Raw genomic sequence first — 19,616 nt, forward strand, 5'->3', positions numbered from 1 at the left:
TTGCCACCAGGGTTGTCTTCGCGGTGGACGCCGCTGCATCATCCTCTACTCGGATGTGCTCATTGATTCGCTGCATTAGTTGCCCCATGGGTGGCGGCTGGTTCATTGTAAGAGAGTCCTTCAGCCTATGTCCGACCGGGAGACCGCGCTTGTATTGGGTGATTACCAGGTTGACCGGGCAATCCAAGATCTCGTTGAAGGTTTCCCAATATCTGGAGTTGTATGCCTTCAGTGTGTCGCTCGGCTCCATCTTGACACTGAGAAGGTGGTCAACTTCCTTTGGCGTTTCGGTGTTGGTTTTGAAGCGCGTCACAAAGGCTTCGGCCAACTGCTGCCACCACTCCTTGTTTCTATCTCCACGGAGAAAGGGGTGGCGCTCAACCTTGCCAAATCGGAATCCACAAGGAGTGGCGCCGCTAGGCGGGGTGGAGGCATTCCGACCTCCTCGCTGGCGTGAACCCCGTAGGATAACCGCTAGAAAGCCGGTATCCTCTGTGCCTCCCGCCAGCGAGCTCGTAACTCCAAGACTGCCCGCAAATCTTCTGATCAAGCGAAATAGGTGTACCTCGACGTCATCGCCAGACGTGAGGGCTGGTAAGTGCTATCTTGCGCGCTAGACTTCTCTGCGCGCACATCGGAATCACCAACCTTGTAACTTCTGGTAATAGAGATGGACGGTGTGTGCCGCTGACTCTGACTACCTGAACGGCGGGGTTGGGTGCGCTCACTGTGGTCTCCCACTCCAGCTACACCCTTCCCTTTGACATGTCGCTTCAGCTCCTCCATCTCCGCCGCCATTCGCCGGATAACGGCGTCCTGGTCCTTCAGCTTATTTTCCAGACGTCTGGCGTATGAGTCTCTCCTCCGCCGGTGACCGTTTGGACTCCGTGAATGACCATGACTTCTTCCGCGCTTATCCTACGCGTCTCCCGACTGTCCTCCTGGGAATGTCTCCAAGTCCCCCATCGGAGTAATGGTGGGTGTCCCTCTCTCCGTCTGCCTGACTCCGGAGTGGCTCCATCGATGGCGAACAGCGGAATCTCTTCGTTGTTCGCCATAGAAAGCGATCGGATGAGCTTGGAAGACAAGGTTTTATCTTTCAAAGTTCCCACAGACGGCGCCAATTGTGTTGGGAGCAAATATTCAGGCAAGCCCACACTCCTTTCTTCCAAGCTCCTGTCTGTCCGATCGACCTGCGAGCACAACGACGGTGAGCTACCCGGCGGTGTGTGGCCGGAAAACCCCTCCGACGATCAAGTTAGAACACACACACAGGGGATAGATAGACAGAAGGGAGAGTCTTGTGTTTAGTGTTTATCTCATCAAAAATGTCCTGTCTCAAGCATGGGGGCGCAGACTTGCTTATATACCTTCTGCGCCCCAAATCTACTCCCAGTGATCTCTCGACACGTGGTTCTGCTATCCCATCTGTCAGCATAAACCTTGCTGAGCACCACCTAACCCAACTGCCTGCCCATTCTCCTGGGAGCTCGGCAGCCGGGCAGTACCATCTCGGCCATCGTCTGCCATCCGCGCTTCCTGCCCAAGTACTCCAACAGCTAAGCTCAGATGAGGACCGGACTCGGTGGCATCTCGGCAAAGCCGAGCTCGGGACAACTCACGCTTGTCTGCGGTCGACCTACCTGCCGAGCAAACAGGTACCTTGGTCCAACCTTGCCTTTTTCTGGCGCTGGACTTTTCACCTGACCGGCTTCGTAACCACAGATCCTTGCAGCTCGGTTAATCCACGCGCTGCCTTAACCGAGCAGTTTCCTTCAAGGCCGGGCCACACAACTTGGCCTAACACCTGTTCGGCCCAAATCTGTCCGGCACAACTCTGTCCGGCCTAAATTTGTTCGGCCCAATTCCATATCATTAATCTCCCTCTCAGGAATGAAAATTACTAAAACATCTGACGGATATGCATTATCTCAATCACATTATATTGAGAAAATTATTGGTAAATTTATCAAGGATGATATGAATGTAGCTAGAACACCTATAGACATCAGTCTTTATTTATCGAAAAATAAAAGTGATGCGATGTCTCAGTTAAAATACTCCCAAATCATTGGAAACCTAATGTACCTAATGAATTGTACTCGTCTTGATATAGCTTATGCTGTCAGTAAATTGAGTAGGTGCACTAATAACCTCAGAGAAGACCATTGGAAAGCAATCATTTGGGTTCTTAGATATCTAAGATTTACTCGTGATCATGGTTTGAACTTTACTCGATATCCAACAGTACTCGAAAGTTATAGTGATGCCAATTGGATATCGGATACTAAAGATTCAAAATCCACTAGTGGATATGTCTTTACTCTGGGAGGCACTACTGTTTCTTAGAAATCCATGAAACAAATATGCATTGCACGATCCACAATGGAATCTGAGTTTATTGCTTTAGACAAAGCAGGAGAAGAAGTAGAATGGCTTCACCACTTCTTAGAAGACATTTCAATGTGGACAAAACCTGTGCCAGCTATTTGCGTTCATTGTGATAGTCAATCTGTAATAGGCAGGGCATAAAATCATATGTATAATGGTAAGTCATGACATATTCGTCGTCGACATAATACCGTAAGGAAATTGCTCTCAAATTGAATAATGTCAATAGATTATATAAAATCTAAAGAGAATATTGCGGATCTATTAACAAAAGGTTTGCCAAAAGAACAAGTGTATAGTTCATCGAAGGGAATATGATTAAAGCCTATTACATAAGAGTCATCATAATGATAACCCTACTTATATAACTGGAGATCCCAAGAACTAAGTTCAAAGAGACAACTAAGTTATGTGAATCACCAAGGGGTTAAAATTCCCTACCCATTCCTATGGTGAGAGTGATATGTGCAACATATATTGTATGTAGGGGTTTAAGGGTAAGCTTTGCTTTTAATGATTACTTATATCTTGATTTAGACATAAAAATCCAGACGAGTATAAGAGATACTCACAATAAGAATCACCTATATGAGTGTCGAACTAGAGCCGGTTCTATGAGAATAAAAAGGCTAAATTTTTTAGAAGCACTCATGAATAACCAGGAGCATTCAAGGCCAAAATGAACACAACCGTGAGAACCGCGATGTGTCAGAAAATATTTTGTGTGAAATCTATTGTCTTGGCTTACACAAATGGTTGAACAATTCAAGGCATCGCGTCCATTAGTTAGCAAGTAAGTCCGATAGGTTATCACTAAGAAAGGTTCAAGGCCGAAAACTACCTATCCTGATGCAAGATATTTTTGATTTATACTCCTTCGAAAAATTTTGCATATGGTTGCATTTTCGTTGTCATCAAATTCCATTAATGTGGGGGATTGTTAGAAATGGTTTGGAAAAAAAAATAGAATTTTTCCTCAACTTTGGTCTAATTTTTAGGTGGGACTCATGCGCCAAAGTTGGCGAGTTTAAGTGGTGATGCATTCTATGTCGTGCTGTGATTCACGTAGTATATTTGGTTGCTCAAAAGGATTATTGGGTGAATAGGAAATTGAAGCCAAAGAGAGCTCCATGGAAATGGTGTTTTTGGTGAAATTCGTAACGATTTGGTTTAAGGCTTGTCCCACATTGATTTGGTGGGGAAACTTTGAGTAGGTTTAAAAGGCTTGAGTTTAGAACTTGGGGTAGGCCTCAAGGGGCACCCAAGTTTTGTAGTGAGGGAGGTTATGGACAAAGTGGGGCTAGACCCATTGAATCCAAAATGAACACACATGAGCACGCCGCCATCGCCGTTCGTCCGCTCAGTCAGGCGGGCTGGCCTGGCTTGGCCTGGCCTGGGCTTGGGCGGGGGTGTGAGGTTGGGTTAGGCTTGTCCGGCCCAATACCTATCTTTTGGGGCCAAAAACATTTGAAATTAATTTTATTTTTGAAATAAAATCTGCTCAATTTTTTCCCACCCGAATAGATGCATACCTGTTTAAATTTAAACCCAACAGGATCCAATCTGTTTGAATTAAACCAGACAAATTCAATATCTATTTAAAATTCAAACCAAACAGTATCTTAACTGTTCAATCTGTTCCAAACTGATTCTATACCTATTCAAACTGGTTTTGTACTTATTTAATTCAAATCGAGCAACCACCGTTCCATCTATAAATAGGCAGTCTCTCATTTGGTTTTTTCACTCAATTTTCATCCCAAACTCTGCCTGCTCTTTTTGTATTTTGCTCCATTTAATTTCCTATGAGAAAGAGTATAAACACAAAGTGTGTTCGTTGTGCGAATAATTTAAAGTGCTGCTATTATTCGCAGTTGATCATTTTATCCTGGGAGACAGACGTCCACAATCAGAAAGCACCGTGGAGAGGACGAATCTGTCTTAAGGACAAAGTGTTAAACACTAAACTTGATCATAATTTTGTTCAATAAATACATAAGGTTAGTAATTAATTTACTTTCTGTTTTATTTATTTGTTTTTATCAGATTCTAATTTTGTTTTTGTAACAAAATAAGAGTCTATTATTTTATTTTATTTTCGTTACTGATTTAATTTTTGTAATCAAACAATCTCTCTCATTTTCTTTATTTCTTTTGTTTGTTGTCAAGTACACAAACATAATTTATTCGTAATACAGTGAAGATTGTCCTACAAATTATATTGATGCCCTTGAGATTTAGTCTAATTATATTTTATTCTCTGACGTTTTGAAAATTACATTTTCATCTTGTGGTTAATAGTCTTATTTTGCAGAAGTCCTATTTATATAAAAAACTAATAATTCCTAGTAAAAAAAAAAAGAAGTGAAAATTACATTGAAAAAAAAATAAAACAAAGGAAAGGAAAAAAAATAAAAAATATGTAAAACAAAGTACGAAAAGAGAAAGTTCATGAGTTTAATATTTTCATCATGTCTAAATAATTACAATGATGGAGAGTTGGTATAATTTTTCAAACCTTAGAGAGTGATATGTATTAAATCCAAATCTCAAGAAATGTAAATGTAATTTATCCAAATATTATTTATAATGATTTTGAAAATTTTAAAATTTTAAAATATAAAAATTTATAAATATATTTTATAAGAAGAATTTAGTGAAATTTAAAACAGAAGATCACGTTGCTTGATTCTTTATTCCAAAATACACGTTGCCTTTAAATTCTAATCTTACCGCGTTGTGATATGACAAATTAAGTGAATTTTAATTGGTAAGAATTCCACAACGTCCAGTGTGAAACAGAGATTTTTCATAGCTAAAGCCATGCAATGCAGCTAACAAAGTGAGAAAGCAACGACTGCATTTATTTTATTCATTGACTATTTATCCAATAAATATCACATATATTTATTTAATTATGACCTTTTATGACACTGAAGATAAATCAATTATTTTTTTATGTGGGAAGTTGATAAAACAACAATGTAGCCCGTTATAATTCCTATCAACTGGGCAGGCACTTGCCTACACATTCAATGAATGCCAAGTTTCAAATCACAACCATGTACAATCACAACAAACAATTAACAGGAGAGAGAACATCATAACAATTTAAAAGAGATAATTATAATTTATTTTAATTTGAGAATTTATATTAGATTATTTGATGTAAATAGTTTATTAGGTACAAATAATTTAAATATGTTAAAAAAAATTAATTATTTAAAATTTAGAAAAAATGTGCTTTTAATTTCTACTCTCTGATTACCAGATTTTAATTTCCAGTAAGCTACACCAAACATGACCATAGTAAACTTAGGGGAGAGAGATCTTTTCCTCTAACCCCAAATAATCCTTATATATAAGCACTCTAAAAATACTTGGAAAAATAACATCTCAGTGGACATTTGTAAACTTGATTACAAATTAATGATACAGTATATAAATATTAATAATTAAAATTTTAAATTTTTTATGAGATTTTAATAATTTTGTAAAATACCACTGTGTGGTAATGAGCAATACTTTTTTTTTTTTTGTGGTTACAAACACTACAACAAAAAGCACTTTTGGCGACTAAAATTACATTTTTCGTCACTGAAAGTAGTACAATTGGCGACTAAAATGGAATTAGTCGCCAAAATTGATAACTTTTGCCGACTAAAAGAGTTTAGTCGCCAAATATGAGGGTATTAGCGACTAAAAGGCAGTTTAGTCGCCGAATGTAGGGGTTTTAGCGACTAAAGGTTGTTTAGTAGCCAAAAGTCATGGTTTTTGGCGACTAAAAATGATTTAGTAGCCAAAAGTGATGGTTTTGGCGACTAAATACAGTTTAGTCACTGAAAGAGAAGCTTTTTGGCTACAAAAAAAAATTAGTAGCTAAAAATAGTCCATTGGCGACTAAAATTCAGTTTAGTAGCCAAAAAGGGACGTTTTTGGTGACTAAAAACAGGTTTAGTCGTCAAAACTACTTATTTCTAGGCGGAACTTAATTTTTTAGCGACTAAATAATAATTAGTAACGAAAAATGATAGAATTGGGGACTAAAATTTTAATTTAGTCGCCAAAAGTGGCCTAAATTTTTTTTAAGTAAATGATTTATTTGTTACATAAATTATATTGAATTAAAAAAATTATATTTATATATATTATTTTGTATTAATACCTGTTAATATACTATATAAATAATATATATTGCATATATATTCATGTGATGTTGTAGTAGCATAGTGCAGGGAGTATGTTGCAAAAAGGTTCGGAATGTGGGACGGTTGGGGTTCGAAACTTAGAAAAAGTAAAAAAAAAAGTGGGGTTTTTTTTTTTCGACAGAAACACCTTTGGCGACTAAACAGTATAGTCGGCGATTGAGTGAGTATTGGCGACTAAATTATTAGTCGGTAAATGTATGATTTTCAAAAATGTAAAACACTATTAGCGACTAAAATTTTGGTCGCTAAAGACTTTTATTTTGGTGAGTCGCTAATACCTCCGCCGACCACATATACGAGACAAATGTCGCGACTAAAAACGGACTTTTGGCAACTAAAAATTTAATCGCCAAAAGTGCTTTTTTTTGTAGTGAAAAAAAGAAAAGAAAAAAGGAGTGACTCAGGCTTAACCAAACCCCAATCCCGAGGTAAGAAATCGTTTGAGGCGAAATTTAAGGGTGTTACGCTGAGGGACAATAGGGGACTTGAATCCAGGTAAAATAGGTTTTGGGTTTCATCCCGATCCACTGAATCCAACCCCCAAGGGCGGTAATGAGTAATATCTATTTAAAATCTTACTAACAATCATATTAAAAATATACATGTCCAAACATCATTAGATGTTGAAATGTCATTATTTTTTTTTGAAAACAATCACCTTTGGCATCTTGTATTTTTAATAAAATTTTTGGTAAGATTATTAATATGTGTAGAATTATTCGTGTTCCCTCAAAACATTTTAGATAAACAATGTAGTACACGTGGATAATGATTATTACAAATGAGAGTATCTTATTGGAAGTAGGAAAATTATATACAAATCTATTTTGAAAACTCACTTTTTAGACCAATGACATATATATGAAATAATTGATGGATTATTACAGAAAACATGAAAAAAAGATTTGACTTAAATATTATAATACACTGTCAAATCATTAAATTTAAAAAAAAAATGAGTATTCTTTTTCAAGGATACACATATCTTAAAACAATGACACATTCAACATAACATACTCTTTTATTCCTTCCCCTTCCCCTTCCCCTTCCCCTTCCCCTTCCCCCATGTGATATAGCAAGATCTCAATAAGGATGAGATAGAGAGCATGAGATGGTTGTGTTTGATTCTGTAATTAAAATATGTACACTCACAAATTTTCATTTATTTGCCTTGAGACCGGTTTGGTTTAATTTGTGAAAGATTGAAAGAACAATCTTGACCACAAAGAATATTATAATTAGGGGAAGGACTAAAGAAAGACCATACAGCCACACCAACCAGAAGCTTGAAATCTTGAAGAATTTAATGGTGACCCAGAACTTTGGCACATTCGCCTTCATAGTAAAAGCATAGCTGGCAAAGAAAGCAGCCAGACCAAGCAAAGGAAGTGCCCGAGAACAAAACGACCATTTCTTAATCATCGACCATAATGGAAGCCCAACCATACTCGCTGTGAATGCGACTGTCATAAACATGGTGGAGTAGAAAGCCACAGGGACTCGATCAGGACACAATATTATGTCTCGAACACTGATTGATTCATTTTTAGAGTAAGAGTGGTTTAAATTGAAAACACTTGTATATGTGGAGCCGCCAATTAGAATGATTCATTTTTAGAGTAAGAGTGGTTTAAATTGAAAACACTTGTATATGTGGAGCCGCCAATTAGAACCGAGCCTGTCAGCAACGAATAGAAATTTGAGAAGCACTTGTTTATGTTTTTTGGAACTTCTGATTCTGATTCATTTTCTTTAGGCAGATCTAAGGCTGTGTAATCCCTCTCGTTATTCCTAGCATCGACCGGGAGCAGAGATCCATTTGCAGTAGTATTGTCTCCTGGAATCAGATTACTACAGAGCTGAAATATCAAACGAATTAATTCGCAGTTTGTTAATAGCAGGCAGTACTAACACCACCACCCAAATTCTCTTATCACTGAATATTATCGATGTGACATCTCGATGATCTGAGAATTTCGGTGTTCCTTTCTTTGAATTTGAACTTGTGCAAAGAGAGACAGTTAGGGCTCACCACGATTTCACTGTCAGCAGGAATAGGTCGATTTTCACGGTGATCATGATACGCAGCGATATGACCATCCTCGATCGCAGGGGTTTCTTTAAAATCAGTGTTGTTGTCGTTTATGGCGGCCTCAGACATCAATGTTTGAGCCATATCCATTTGATGGTGTGGAAGAGGGAGGTAGTGCTCCGGGAGGGGAGGGGAGGGCTCAATTACGCAGGTATTTATATTATGAATCACAAAAAAATTGGAGACTACATGAAATCAGGCGCGTGTGGTTAAGGTCATGCAATTTCACAGAAAATAGAGAGAAAATTCAATAACGCTATATTTAGTTGAGAGATTTGAGAAGAGATTTGGAAATGAAAAAGAAAATATGTGTGAAATTAAGTGAAATATAAGGATATTTTATTTACATTTCATCTATCTTTTTTCTTTTCATGTCTAAATCTCTTTCTAAATTTTCCAACCAAATCCAACATAAATATATCTGTTGGAGTTTATACACTTTCTTGGCACCAAAGATAACGCAATTTCAAAGATGTTGGTTCTACTTTTGCTTTGTATTTGTATTTGTATTTCTATTTCTATTTCTATTTGTGTTTTAGTTTAATTGCATTTTTAGTTTCTAATAATGTATGAATCTTCTGTTATTTTGACCACTAATGTTTAAATTGTGTTAATAGAGTTACATTTTTCTTTTTTATATATTATTGATTAAATTCACAATTTAAATATTGGAGATTAAAATGATAAGAGATTTATATTTTGGAGACTAAAAATGTAATTAATCTTTATTGGTTTATGAGTGTTGATTTTTTTATTAATTTCTTTCTTTTTTCTTGATTTAAATTTTGGTAAATTACACCTTTTACCCTAATAATTATTTTTGTTTATTCACAGATGAACTTATTGACGCAAAATAATCATTTAATAAGTATAATATAAAATTCATAACTACCTAGGATTTAAACTCCTATAGTTGAGGTAGTGTTTAATGATGTTGCAAGTTCACTATTTATATATTAAAAAAGCATGTTTTATTTTATTGATTTTTTATAAGCATAAAAACAGATAACAAGTATGATACACACATATATTTGCAAAACAAAGATTGTGTTTGGAGGGGCTCTGGAAACATGATTCCAGACTTGTTTTCAATACTTTGTTTGGTTAAAATTTTTAAAAATTAATTCTAATATAATATTTCAAAACTCATTTCAGCTTTTGATTGGAGAAGAGAGTTTTTTTTTCTTTTTTGTTTTTAATTTTGAATTTTGAAAAGCACGACTTGGGTCTATTCGAACATCCGGCCAGTTGTTCGGAATAGTTTTTTTTTATTTTTTTTACAATTGGCACCTGTTATTTGGAGGGGGAAAAAATGAGAATTTTGTTTTTGACTTTTTTAACAAAAATAATATTTTTTTATATTTTAAATAAAAAAATTAAAAAAAAAATAATTTCAACCATATATAAAATCAAAAGTTATTTTAAAGCAGTAATTGAATAATTATTTTGAAAAAAAAAATTATTTTGTTTGTAATATTTTCAATTAAAAAAAAAATTATGTTATTTTTTAAATTAAGTTTTGAAAACTCTTTTCAAAACTCATAACCAAACAAATTTTTTTATTTCACATGTTACATCAAATATTCAAAACTCAATTCAACACTCAACTCAAAATTCATTTCAAAACTCTTTTCAAAACTCATAACCAAACAAATTTTCTACACTCAAATTATAATTTTAAAACTCACAAATTCAAAATACAACTCTATTCTCAAATCATATTTCTAAAATTCTACCAAACGTTATCAAACATTTATTATTATTATTATTATTATTATAAAAATAGCACCAACACCTTCTCCTCGACCACCCCGTCAACCAGCACCTCTTCCTCCATCCCCACCTTCTTCTCTCACCACCACCACCACCACCACCCTCTAAAGAAAATGTTCAATAATATATTGTCACTTAAAAAAAAAAAACAAAAAAAAAAAAAAACAGATTGATTGAGTTGATTTGTCCCATTCATATTAAACAAACAACATATTTGAATTAATTTGTTATAATACATAACTCATTTTTTTAAAATAGACAAATATTTTGAGACTTCCAAAAAAAAAAAAAACCAAAGAGATAAACAAATAATATGGGACATAGGGAGTACTGACCTTGTTTAAAAAGTTGATTATTTGACTTTTAAATTATTTTAACTTGACTAAAATAATTATATTTAGAAAATTAATTGATTTAATATTTTCTCAGCAGGAGACAATAAAGTAAAGAATATTCTCTTTTTAAAAGCTTAACTGAAGTTTCTTCAAAATGCTCATACGAGCCAGAAGAGACGTATACGGAACAATCATAAAACGAAATCATCGTTTGTGCGTATGAAAATCGTCCTCGTTTCTAAACAATAGCCCTGTTTGGTAGAGATGTGGGAAAGTGCTTATAGCTTATGCCTAAACAGCTTATAGCTTATAACTATGAACATAAGCTGATTTTTGACTTATAAATTAAGTATCTCCTGCCCTACTCAAAGAATAAATTGATTTCTGACTTCAAAAAAGTTATAAGTTATAAGTTATAAACTAAACCAAACACATCAAAATAACTTAAATTAAGCTGAAAGCTGAAATAAGCTACTTTTAAATTCTGCCTAACAGGCACAATGCCTTTGTAGGGGAAGGGCATAAAGCTGCCCAAACAACTTGTTCGAAACTTCGTGTGCGGTAAGACAGAAATGAAGGTGGAAACTCTAGTCTTTGGGATCCAAATTTCGATGGGGCTCTACAACCTGCACAAACTCCTTGGTGCAAAGCCATTTCGAAGAAGCAATGGCTCATGTATGTGCTCCACGCGGATTTGTTCGTATCAAACACAGATATTTCTAGAAGCGAGTCTTATCCTCGTATGGGATCATTACTTTTTCTTTTTCTTGTTTTTTCTGTGTGTGGTTTAGATCGTATGGAACCACTCTATTTGAACCCAAACACAGACATTTCTAAAAGCGAGTATACGACCATTTTATTTGAACTCAAAAACTATGTTAGTGTCAATTTAAATTTTAAAATTTTAATTTTTTTATATCTTAATGTAAATTTATTAATAAAAATAACACATATTAAATCTTAAAATAAAATATTATTTTTTTCTTATGATATACCATAATCAAATTATACGTATTCTTTATATTTAAATCTCTTTATCTTTTCAAAATTTTAGTTATTTTCTCTTCTTCTTCCTCACTCCAAACTCCAATCCACCCCCACTAAATTAACTATGTGTAGTCGAACAAAGTGACTATGTAAAGCCTTACGGATGCAAAATTACATACAACCTAGCTTCCAATTATCCATTTGTGTTTCATACTCAGGGCTCGTTTGGGAAGTTAGGTTTGGGGCTTTTTGGCTAAAATAACCACACAAAAAAAAAATAAATTTTTTAGCCCAATAAGACAAAACATCACATCCAATCCATAATCGATTACATTCTTTCTCTCACAAAAGTCAAAAAAGTCAAAAAAATCCATCCCAAACGAGGCTTTTTAACACCAGGCTAAAATAGCCAAAAAGTCAACCCACTTCCCAAACAAACCCTCAATGTTATGAGAATAGAGAGAGAGAGAGAGAGAGAGAGAGAGAGAGAGAGAGAGAATATAACTCTGTGTATTTCGATAAATAATATATATGAGTGAATACAAGGCTCTTTTATATAAGAGAATGAGAAGCTAAGCATGATAATTAGGGGTGTGCGCAGTGCGGTTCAACTAGTTTGAGAGTAAAATTATAAACCGAATGGTGGGTTTGCAGATTAGCAGATTAACAAATTGTGGTTTGGGCGGATTTTGACGGATTGACAGATTGAAGAATATTCTAACTAATTATCATACATTTACATAATAAAAACACTAATTTGTATAATATTGTTTAGATATATAACACAAAGTAATTTTACATAATATGTTTCATATATATAACCACTAATTTGTACTAAATTTCATATCTTAAATCTCTCTCACATTCATTTTTACATTGATATTTTATTGGAAATTAAAAAATATATATGTATTAACTATAGCGGAGTAAAGCGGTTCAGTTGACGGATTATAAATTTTAAAATTTAAACCGCGATTAGCAGTTAGAGCGATGATGATTCACTACAAGAATTAACACTTTTGCCGACTAAAAATTTAGTCGGCAAAAGTCCATTTTTAGTCGGCAAAAGTCATCCGCGACTAATTTTTTTGGTCGCCACGTTGGTCGCCAATTGAGGGTCGCGGAAAGTAATTAGCGACTAAAAAGTTTTTTAGTCGCGAAAAAGTCATATTTGCCGACTAAATTTTTGGTCGCTAAATATATAATTACTGCGACTAATTCATTTAGTAGCTAAAACATTTTAGTCGCGAAAAGTCATATTTGCCGACTAAATTTTTGGTCGCTAAATATATAATTACTGCGACTAATGCATTTAGTAGCTAAAACATTTTAGTCGCGAAAAGTCATATTTGCCGACTAAATTTTTGGTCGCTAAATATATAATTACTGCGACTAATCCATTTAGTAGCTAAAACATTTTAGTCGCGAAAAGTCATATTTGCCGACTAAATTTTTGGTCGCTAAATATATAATTACTCCGACTAATCCATTTAGTAGCTAAAACATTTTAGTCGCAAAAAGTCATATTTGCCGACTAAATTTTTGGTCACTAAATATATAATTACTGCGACTAATCCATTTAGTAGCTAAAACATTTTAGTCGCGAAAAGTCATATTTTCCCGACCAAATATGTTAGTTGCCAATTCGCACATTTAACGACTAAATAGTTTGGTCGGCAACTAAGGCCCGTTTCCACAACCAAAAAATTTGGTTGCCAATTGTCACATTCCACGACTAACAAGTTTGGTCGGCAAATGGCACATTCCACGACCAAAAAAGTTTGGTCGGCAATTGTCACATTCCACCACCAAATATGTTAGTCGCGAAAAAAAATGTTTGCGCAACTAAAACTTTAGTCGGCAATTGACCTATTAGCGACAATTTCCGTTTTAGTCACCAAAATTAATGATTTTAACGACTAATTATTTTGTCGGCAAAAGTATTAGTTATCTTTCCCAACTAATCAATTGGTCGCCAAAACAAAAAAAACAAGATCAACATTTGGTCGCCAACATCTAACAAAATAACATGTAATTCATAATAATTCATCCAATTCATTCAATATAATATGTAATTTGCAAGCTTCATTCAAATCAACTGAATCATGAACAATCGACAAAATATAAATCATCCAAGCCTAAACTTGTTTAATGAAAGTCATCAACTATTATAAACTTTCATCCATAAGTAATTTCAAAGATACATATTCCTCCAATTAAAAATCCACTTGTAATCTATATAATTATCCAAGTCACATCCATCTAGCATAACAATTTAAAACATAACAATTAGTTGTTATTATGTTTTAAATTGTTATCCATGCTCAGCTATCAAAAAATATACACACTAGTATTCTATCTAAATATTTTTCATACACATTCATCCAAAAAAAATAACTACTACTCCTCCCAAATATTTTCCATACACATCTATTCAAAAATATATATTCCTTCCAAAAATGCTTATAGTGCCCATTAGTCCTGTACAATTTAGCTTTGTGCACATGATCATCCATCTGTACCAAAGAAAATGAGAAATAATGTCAGGTAACTTTTGGTTAAAAATATTTGCACATAACTTTATTGTAAAATTGGACAAAAAATATTTTTTCTACATGGAAAGTAAAGGAAACATTAACAAATTAAATGACAATCAATACCATTTTGTAAATTAAACATCATTCATATGTATATATCAATTATAATTATTGTTCCACAATATGCCAATATTGACCTATGCTTCAACAATGGAAACTAAGTTAAATGAAAGACTATATATACCTAAAAATTAATTGAGGCAAGGCCCGGACACCCAATAAAAAGTCTTTGCTAACACAAAGATACGTTATCATGTAGCTTTCACATTAACTTCTTGTTTTGGCATGATTCACATTGAAAATTACAAAGCATTAAATTGGGGGCCATATTAGAATTATTATTCTATGGAGAGATAAAGAGAAAAGAGATAGTACAAAACCTCCGAAGCCAGTCCAATCCTAATGATACTGGCAGATCCAGAAAATACACCAAATCCGCCTAAAAAGAGGGTCATTGTCCCAGTCCACACTTGGCCCAAGCCCGATATATGGATGGACCAAGACGGTTTATATAACTCAATCACACCACACAAATGGTGCTCATGACAAACAAAATAAAGCAACAATGCACTAAAGACACTTTCAATTAATAATCATGACAAAACTAGTAGAAATTTCAAAACTAAATGTTATAGGATTCTCTAAAGTTTCACAATTTAGATAACTAAACAACTAAGATCCTACTTGACCAAGCACTGAGATTTAGCTTATGATGAGTTTTCACATTTCACGGCATGAACATGCAAGCTACAACCCAATAAAGAGCTGTCTTTGTTTGAATGAATATTGATATCTTGATGATGATGATGATGATGATGATTTTGACACTGATGAAACTTTTAAAGGGCAATATCTTGCTTTGAAATTTTACAATGGCATGTTAGCTAGTTTACAAAGATTATTCTGCATGCACTTAACTTCAATGAAATTAGAATTCATGCACTTAACTTCAATGAAATTAGAAGTCACTGAGGGAGCAAAGACTTCGTGTAGTTATCTAGGTCAAGTTTAGTCTTTATTGATACTTGGGACCGGTGGATAGGGTATGGACTTGATTTAACATAATTTGTTCAGAGTGGTTGTCTTTAGGTTCGCAAATTCACAACCTCAAAATTAATAAACAGTGTTTTAATCACAAAATCAGTGATCTATGGATAGAACAAAAACATCTTGTCTGCAATTTAGCTTAATTTATTTTAAGTAGTTAGTTGTCCCATATTCGAAATCACAACAACAAAATTAATAAGCCTAATCAGTGATTTATCTGTAAGTAGAAAATTTTATATGTAAATCTACCATGGAAAATGGCACTAGTGATTATAAGAAGTTGAATTCCCACTAATATAACATTGCATGTCGCAGATATGACCATTTCAAATAGAAGAATTGCACAAATACCAACAAGAACCTTCATGTACAATTCTCCAAAACCCATCAAGAAGATGAGAAGCTCATCACACACATCAGTAGCCATGGCCATGGCTGTTGGAGTTCTGTTCCTAAACTAGCAGGTATGAATTCTACTTGTTATTTCTTGTCTCATTTCAAGAGAGGGATAGAAGAAGGAAATCGAATACAGGTGCTGAGCTTGGCTGATCCCTAAGAGTCTGGTGTTATTTCACTGCACTATAGGACTTGCTCAAGATCTATTTTATACTTAGTATTGTCATTTCTAGAAATCAATGACTGGATTTTGGAACAAATATTGAGTTTAACGGTGACACAAGTCACGGACAATCAAAATATCAGAAATAAGATTAAGTAGACATCATTTGTCACCCACTAATCTAACTCTGCACTACCGCAATATAAGATTCATCATTGGTTGGTGATACTTTTAATATTGTCATGTAATAATACCATTATACCCAATATTTGTTCTAATTTTATTGTTGAGATATTGCAGGCTTGCAAAGGTGCGAAAAGAGTTGCAGACTAAGGTGGATAAATTACTTGAGGCCAGATCTCAAGAGGGGTTCTTTTACTGAACAAGAAGAGAGAATCATCATTGATGTTCATAGAATTCTAGGCAACAGATGGGCTCAGATAGCCAAACACCTCCCTGGTAGAACTGACAATGAAGTCAAGAACTTTTGGAACTCATGCATCAAGAAAAAGCTCATCTCACTTGGCTTAGATCCAAACACTCACAATCTTCTCTCTCCCCATCAAACTACCACCAATTTGTTTTGGTGCTGTTTCCAATGTTTGGCCCCGAATGGGTTGTTTTCCCCTTTTTGCCTCACAATTTGTTCTCTAATATTCTCATAACACGTTTATTTGCCTTGACTTTGAACATAAATATAATGCAATTTGGTTAACACACTTACCCATTACCATAAGTAGCTATGGTAGGGACTTTGATGGATTGAGCTTTTCCAAAACTTGCGCCAACGTGCTCTGAAGTCCAAAAATCTGCATCTGCATCTCCTCACGTTGTCTTGCATTCTCTGCCTCTTTCATTTGTTGCTCCTCTTCCTTTTTTTGCTGCTCCTCTTCCTTTTTTTTCTGCTCCTCACGGTCACTCTGCTGCTCCGCACGCAGTATCTCCAACTCGGATGTAAGCCTTTTCAAGTGCTCCTCACGTGCTTGTGATGCCACATTCGACCCAACATCACAAGACGAGGGCTTTGGTCCGATCCCAAAACCTCTCAAGTATCCCTTCTTCTTCCCCAGCACCACTCTTGATATATCCTCTTGTGTCATCGGTGTTCCAGACTCAATAGACTCATCCCGCACCATTGTCATTTGCTCCTGTAATTGTGACATATAACTATTGTTAATATAAATCAAACACAGTAGTTACTATAAGTGTCCAAATGATTGGAATAGTTACATGTAAATCACAGCATATAGGATCAATCCATTCTTTTGTCTTCTTGTTCTGATGAGTGTCCTTGTAGAAATTGCAAATATCTGGCAACAAGCCACCGTTTTCCTTCACCTGTGATATGCCAAACACCGATATCAACACTAACATATTAAATATGTGTGGATAAAGTTAATAAAATCAATGACGCACATCTCACCGCAATGCTCATCGCCGCCGGAAAAGATCGCGACCCACTACTATGATTGTAGGGTAGCTTGCTCCTATTTAGTTTGCCGGCATCGTAGCGAGGCTACATAATCCAGATTATAACAGTTTGTTACATATATAGTTAAACAATGATAAAGAGTACTAAGTAATAACTAAATCATAACATACCTTGTTTTTAGGATCCAACCATACTTGGTCAATCAAATACTTCCAATCATCGGATTGTACTCCTTTGTATGGATGAGCATAGGGATCAATTCCCGCATCCACAAGCTTCTCCCATTTCTTCTTCATTCTGCACTTCCAATCTTTATATAACACATAACACTTCTTTTCCACAACTTTTTGGGATAGTGAATTATCCTTGTAATTATCCCCAATCTCAAATTTATCCTACAATCAATACAAACACAATAAGTAACTTAACTTATGTAATGTGAAATTGACTACGGAAGCTTAACATCTACCATCCATACAGTCCACCTAAACTGGATTTAGCAGCAACCTGACAAACATTTATAATGCGCATCTTCATACATTGCCATCGTTTAAATGGAATACCATTATACTATGTTCGTAGAAAAATAACGATTTAAACATAGACATGTGGTTGTGGGTATCAAAATAATTTTACTTGAATCGGCATTTTCTGTAATGATATGTTTATCAGACATGTATGCAGAATCCAATTTCACAGAGCCTGTGATTGTCCTGTTGGTTAACAAGGCACTCACTAAAACGACTAAATGGTTGTCCTACGTATGTGGTCAAGAATAATATGTCATGTACTTTATGTAGGTTGCATTGCTCTTAACTTCCATTGGAATGATAAAATAATGAAGAGAAGTTTATGGTAAGTAACTTTAAAAAAGCTATATCAACAAACAAAAAAATAAAGGAAACCACGGGACCTTAAACAATTTCATGTACCAACATGATTCATGAATAAGTTGGAATGGGCTGCTTATTTATAGACACCCCCTCCCCAAAAAATCTAAGATGGAATGGGCTGCTTATTTATAGACACAAGTTGAAACAAATGAGCTTTTCATCTCTTCACTGCTTTCAAGCTTCGAAAACCAACAAAGTAAAGAAAGAAAACAAATGAGCTCCTATATGCACATTATAAAAGCACTGTTTCCATCATCCACACAGACTATGAAAGCAATTTAATCATACCCGGACAGCTTGTACAACAGCAGCTTTTGTCGCTGGCTCAGCAACAGTCCAACTCTTAACGCCTTGAATGGGGCACATCCTCCTAATCTGAAGGCCGATCTCATTCGATCCTGGGGTCGCTAGCACACCTTCGAATGCATTGAATGTCTCCGTGATTGGAATGTACAGCTTGTTTCCATTATTGTCGGCAATTCTTTTTGCTGTTGCTTTTCCAACTGTTGGTCCCCGCACACGCTTTGATGAAGATGCACCTGGTAATTGATAATATTATTAATGTATTTAAAAATTACAAAATATTAACAATATATATAAATTGAAGACAGATCTCAAACATATTTAATTACCTGCGCCACTCGGTTGACTTTGAGGAGATGGTGGATTCGTTTCAAACGGAGATGCTTCACAACTCTCAGATGCAGCTGGTGCATTACTTTCAGACGGAGATGGTGCAACAGTCTCAGATCCTGACAATGCAGCTTGTTCAGACGGAGATGGTACAATAGTCTGAGATCCATCTGCTGCAACACCTTCAGGAGTAGGTGTAGGTGTATCGGTCTGCGATGAGTATGGTTCAATTAATGCCCTCTTTGGTGGTGGGAAACGGCGCATCTTTTTCGCAGGAGCCATTCTATTACAATTTAACATAATCAAAGGCCAAAGAGCACAATGAGCACAAATTTTTAATGCATATAGACATATACATCAAGACTGATAATTAACAAACATTTAAGTTAGAAATGAACATAGATGAAGCATCTTAATTTCATATATATATATATATATATATATTAATCCATGTATGTAAATTTGCAAGTGATATTGAGGACATAGAATCAAATGAATCTTCACCACGTGGCTTGTATGTATTTTGTCGTTCATATTAGTCAAAGAGAGATAAACTACCCTAAACATGCTAAACGTTTATTTTGTAGGTGAAAAAAAATTGGATCATTTGGTGGTTTTATAGCCTGGTAATATGGCCCTAGAAAAGGCCAAGAAAGTGACACATGTTGA

At 35.1% G+C, this 19,616-nt stretch overlaps 2 protein-coding genes across 2 annotated transcripts; both read right to left on the bottom strand.

The window, feature by feature from the left end:
• Positions 1–14,144: 14,144 nt before the first annotated feature.
• LOC114310021 (uncharacterized) lies at positions 14,145–17,781 on the bottom strand. The gene is made up of 5 exons (XM_082866197.1): positions 17,592–17,781; positions 17,413–17,505; positions 17,220–17,327; positions 16,714–17,137; positions 14,145–14,302 (listed from the first exon to the last, which is right to left on the bottom strand). The coding sequence occupies exons 1-4, from the start codon at positions 17,715–17,717 to the stop codon at positions 16,730–16,732; spliced, it is 735 nt and encodes a 244-aa protein (XP_082722323.1). The 5' UTR covers positions 17,718–17,781; the 3' UTR covers positions 14,145–14,302; positions 16,714–16,729.
• Positions 17,782–18,596: 815 nt separating this feature from the next.
• Positions 18,597–19,274, bottom strand: LOC145792498 (uncharacterized). Its single transcript, XM_082873378.1, has 2 exons — positions 18,947–19,274; positions 18,597–18,853 (listed from the first exon to the last, which is right to left on the bottom strand). The coding sequence occupies exons 1-2, from the start codon at positions 19,245–19,247 to the stop codon at positions 18,597–18,599; spliced, it is 558 nt and encodes a 185-aa protein (XP_082729504.1). The 5' UTR covers positions 19,248–19,274.
• Positions 19,275–19,616: the final 342 nt, after the last annotated feature.

This window comes from Camellia sinensis, chromosome 1, assembly GCF_055761805.1.
Source record: "Camellia sinensis isolate YWXY chromosome 1, ASM5576180v1, whole genome shotgun sequence".
NCBI classification, from domain to species: Eukaryota; Viridiplantae; Streptophyta; class Magnoliopsida; order Ericales; family Theaceae; genus Camellia; species Camellia sinensis.

Excerpts from the sequence above, each read along its gene's own strand:
- LOC114310021 (XM_082866197.1), bottom strand. The coding sequence starts at position 17,717 with ATGAAGAAGAAATGGGAGAAGCTTGTGGATGCGGGAATTGATCCCTAT. Across the intron at positions 17,328-17,412 it reads CGGCGGCGATGAGCATTGCG|GTGAAGGAAAACGGTGGCTT; the intron begins GTGAGATGTGCG and ends GGCATATCACAG. Across the intron at positions 17,138-17,219 it reads CTATATGCTGTGATTTACAT|GAGCAAATGACAATGGTGCG; the intron begins GTAACTATTCCA and ends TCACAATTACAG.
- LOC145792498 (XM_082873378.1), bottom strand. The coding sequence starts at position 19,247 with ATGTTAAATTGTAATAGAATGGCTCCTGCGAAAAAGATGCGCCGTTTC. Across the intron at positions 18,854-18,946 it reads AAGTCAACCGAGTGGCGCAG|GTGCATCTTCATCAAAGCGT; the intron begins GTAATTAAATAT and ends ATCAATTACCAG.